The 4,132-nt window shown below is 39.6% G+C and overlaps 1 protein-coding gene across 1 annotated transcript in view; it reads left to right on the top strand.

The window, feature by feature from the left end:
• Positions 1 to 3,593, top strand: part of LOC103198896 (zinc finger protein 234-like) — a 41,691-nt gene extending 38,098 nt beyond the window's left edge. The window contains exons 4-5 of the mRNA XM_042781253.1: positions 2,137 to 2,943; positions 3,280 to 3,593. Of these exons, the coding sequence (XP_042637187.1) occupies positions 2,137 to 2,943; positions 3,280 to 3,593 (1,121 nt within the window). The remainder of the gene's footprint in view (positions 1 to 2,136; positions 2,944 to 3,279) is intronic.
• Positions 3,594 to 4,132: the final 539 nt, after the last annotated feature.

The following is a 4,132-nucleotide window of genomic DNA, read 5'->3' as shown; positions in this document are numbered from 1 at the left end:
ATCCTACTTCCGTAGTGATACTGCCTCGGAAACCCAAGGAGGGGTCGCTATGAGTCAGGGCTGACTCGACGGCACATAACAACAACAACAATATACTTATATATGACTTAAGAAACCATTTCCTGTAATGACAGGTTTTTTTTGGTCTGAGATTATGCTGTGATCTTTTGTGTTCTTTTTTCTTTTTTCCTTGCTTATTAGAAGCTTTTAAATTTATTTCATACCTTAAGAATGCCCTGCAGTCTTGAATTTGGAAACCTGTTGTGAATAGTTTACCTACATCTGCAGATTTTCAATTCTCTACTTTCAAAGAGACCATTCAGACGCTTCACAGGGAACCTGTGCGGGGCCCTCACACTTCATTACACTGAAGTGATTTTTGCTGCCTTTGGTTTTCTCCTCAGTAGCATCACTCTTGGTGGACCCCTGTGTCTGATGCAGGCTTTATTTCCCAGCAAAACTGCAGTTTCCTGCTCCTTACCTGTTGTTCACAGTTTCCATGGAAAAGGTTTTTTTGCTTCTATGGCTTGCTTTAGTGTTCACAGACACATCAAACAGGGATTGATTGATTCATTCAACATACCCTTGTTTAGCAAGCACGATGTACCATGCACTGTTTAGGACAGGGAGTGTAAAACAGGGAACAATGTAAATGCTATCCTTGTTGACACTGCTCTGAAGTCAGAAAGACATACGCTCAACAAAAATCACCTAGATAACATGTCAGATGGTAATAAGTTCCGTGTAGAATATAAACATAGTCAAAGGGGAGTGGACATTACCAGAGGTGAATCGATGAGTTTATTAGTTTTCTTGAACTCATTGATGGACTATCTCTTGAGCAGAGACCTCAAAAAAAGTAAGGAATTATCCATGGAAGTATCTTATCCGGGTTGAGTTTTGGGTGGAATATAACTTCCTTAAGGACATGCTTTCAGAAAACTGCGCTGTTCCCTGTTCTCTTTCTCCCCAGCTCTGTCTCTGTCATCAAAGATTAGCTGATACGCATTCATTTTATTTCCTGGAGATTGTGAAGGCCTGAGTTACTGTCAGGTTTTGGAGTAATGTATGTCAGCACTTCAGCTGTTTTCCCCTTCGTCCTCATGGAGGAATTGTCTCAGCAAGATCTCAGGGAACACTCTCTGCTAATATGCTGCATTTTACTCAGTAAGGGATCGTGTATATTCCTCCCAAATCTCCAAGTCGTTATAACCATTTGAGGACCTCTCAGTTTTTTAGGCATTGGAGTATTAATTTTCCTGTAAAATAACCCAAGACAGAGTTCTACACCAACTAATTGAATGTCTTCTAAAATAAACAACATAACTTCTCTAATGGAGTATTCCTTCAGGGAGAAAAGTGTCATTATCCTCTGTAATAATTCCTTAGAGGGTACTTTTTATAGTATTTCATTAATAGATTTTCTGAAAAAATAATCTAAAAGTATATAAAGTTTTGATTCCAAACCAAACTCACTGCTGTCGGGTTGGATCCAACTCATAGTGACCCCCCTTTGGGTTCCCAAGGCGGAATCACTACAGAAGTAGGTTGCTCCATCTTCCTTCCGAAGAGTGACTGGTGTTGAACCACCAGCCTTCTGGTTAGCAGTTAAGTGCTTTTAGGCACTATGCTGCCAGAGCTCCTAAACTTTGATTATGTTATTGTTTTTATTTAAGTTCTTACATATTTTTAATTTAGTATTTTAATATAGTGAAAATGTATAAAACAAACATACACTTACTGATTCATTTTTATTTCAACATGAATTTTCTAACTGTATAATTTACTATCCAAAATTCTACAATAACTGAAATTCAATAGAGATAGCAACAGGTTAACAATTTATATAATATTACCACTTTTTACAATTAAGGCTTTGATTTCTAAATAGTACCTCACGTAGTGATTTTTTTTTTTTTTTTTTTTCTGATTTGTCTTGCTTAGTGGGTTGGAGTCCAGTGGACCTACTCTTTGTTTTGATGGCACGTAAAGTAGAGAACATGAGATAGAGTAGAAGAAATCAACTGAACCTTCTCTTGATTAAGTAATTTCTCATCATCCACCCAAGTGTGAAATCTTGAAAACTCTCAATAAATCCTTCACCAGTCTTTCTCTCTGAATTCTCTGTCCTGACAGGAGGCAAGATCCCAAGGCAGATGGAGACCATCCCACAGGCAGCAGCACAGGAGGTGCTTTCTATCTCACATATCTGGCAACAGATCCCAAGTGACTTAACCAGGTGTCAAGATTCCATGATAAATAGGTCTCAGTTCTACAAACAAGCTGATTCACCCTCTCTGGTTGCACGACTATCTTTTAGTCACACAGGAGAGAGTAATGAGTATATAGAAAACCCCAGTGATGTCTCCAGCTTTGATCTTCATCAGTTTTCACACTCAGGAGAGAAGTCGCTCACATACAATGAATGTGGAAAAGTCTTCTGTTATACCTCAGGTCTTCGTAATCATCAGAGAGTTCACATGGGAAAGAACCACTATGATCGTGATGAGCATTGTAAGGAATTTAGTCAGAGCTCACATCTGCAAAGTCATCTGAATGTCCACACTATAGAGAAACCACACAAATGTGAGGAATGTGGGAAACGCTTCAAGCATAGAGCCACACTTAATGTTCATTGTAAAGGCCACACAGGAGTGAAACCTTATGCTTGTGAGGAATGTGGAAGGGCTTTTATATATCCTTCACATTTTCAGGAACATCAGAGAATCCACACCGGGGAGAGACCATTCAAATGTGATACGTGTGGTAAGAACTTTTGTCGTAGAGCAGCACTTAATACTCATTGCATGGTCCATACAGGAGAGAAACCTTACAAATGTGAGCAGTGTGGGAAAGCCTTCACTCGGAACTCATATCTTTATAAGATCCATCAGAGGGTTCACACAGGAGAAAAACCTTACACATGTCAGGAATGTGGTAAGAGCTTCATTCAGCCTTTTCAGTTTCAGGCTCATCAGAGAGTCCACACTGGAGAGAGACCATACATATGTAATGTGTGCGGAAAAGGCTTCATGTACAGTTCACATTTGCATTCCCATAAGGGAGTCCACAGTGGAGAGAAACCATACAAATGTGAGGAGTGTGGGAAGAGTTTCAGGACAAAAATTCATTGTCAGGTTCATCTGGTCGTCCACACAGGAGAAAAACCCTATAAGTGTGATGTGTGTGGAAAGAGTTTCCGTCAGAATTCATATCTTAAAATCCATCAGAAGGCCCACAATGTAGAGAAACCTTATAAGTGTGAGGAGTGTGGTCAAGGCTTCAATCGGACTTCAAGACTTCAAGTTCACCAGGTGATCCATACTGGTGAGAAACCATACAAATGTGAAGAGTGTGGGAAGGGCTTTAGTCGTAGAGCAAATCTTCAAATTCATTATAGAATCCACACTGGAGAGAAACCCTATACTTGTGAGAAGTGTGGGAAGGGCTTCAGGCAGGCTTCAACACTTATGACCCATCAGAGAATCCACAGTGGAGAAAAACCTTTCAAATGTGAAGAGTGTGGGAAGAGATTTTGTCAGAAATCACAACTTCACTGTCACCAGAGAATTCACTCTAGAGAAAAGCCCTAAAATTTTAGTGAGTGTGGGAAGGGCTTCAAGTGGAACTACCGTTTAGATCATCATCAGAAGATCTGCACAGGAGAGAAACCAAAAAAGTGTGGGTGGTGTGGTAATACATTCTTACCTCAACTCTTCCTCAGTGTCCACACTGGAGAGAAGCCATACAAATGTGATACATGTGATAAAATGTTTCACCAGACTTCCAAACTTCAGTATCTTCGTAGAATTCACAGAGGAGAATGCATCAGACTTCAAAACTTCAATATCTTTATAGAATTCACATTTTACAAATGTGAAAGATTGTAATCACTTCCAGTTAAGGTCATATCTTACAAGACATCAAAGAATTCAAATGATCTATTCCCATAACTTGTCTGGTCTTTGGTATTCAACGTTGGGTGTGTCAAATCTGTTCTTGAGATGGTCTCACCATTCATTTGGAATATACTCCAGGTCTTCATTTGGCTCTCACAATACTGTGAATGTACTAAATGGCCCTGAGTTGCACACTTGTTGTTGTTGTTGTTATGTGCCATCAAGTCGGACCC

The sequence above is a fragment of the Orycteropus afer genome, unplaced genomic scaffold (assembly GCF_000298275.1).
Source record: "Orycteropus afer afer isolate SDZICR_OR568_19922 unplaced genomic scaffold, OryAfe1.0 scaffold00099, whole genome shotgun sequence".
NCBI classification, from domain to species: domain Eukaryota; kingdom Metazoa; phylum Chordata; class Mammalia; order Tubulidentata; family Orycteropodidae; genus Orycteropus; species Orycteropus afer.
Note: the sequence above shows the minus strand (reverse complement) of the source record. Positions and strands in the feature narration are given on the sequence as shown.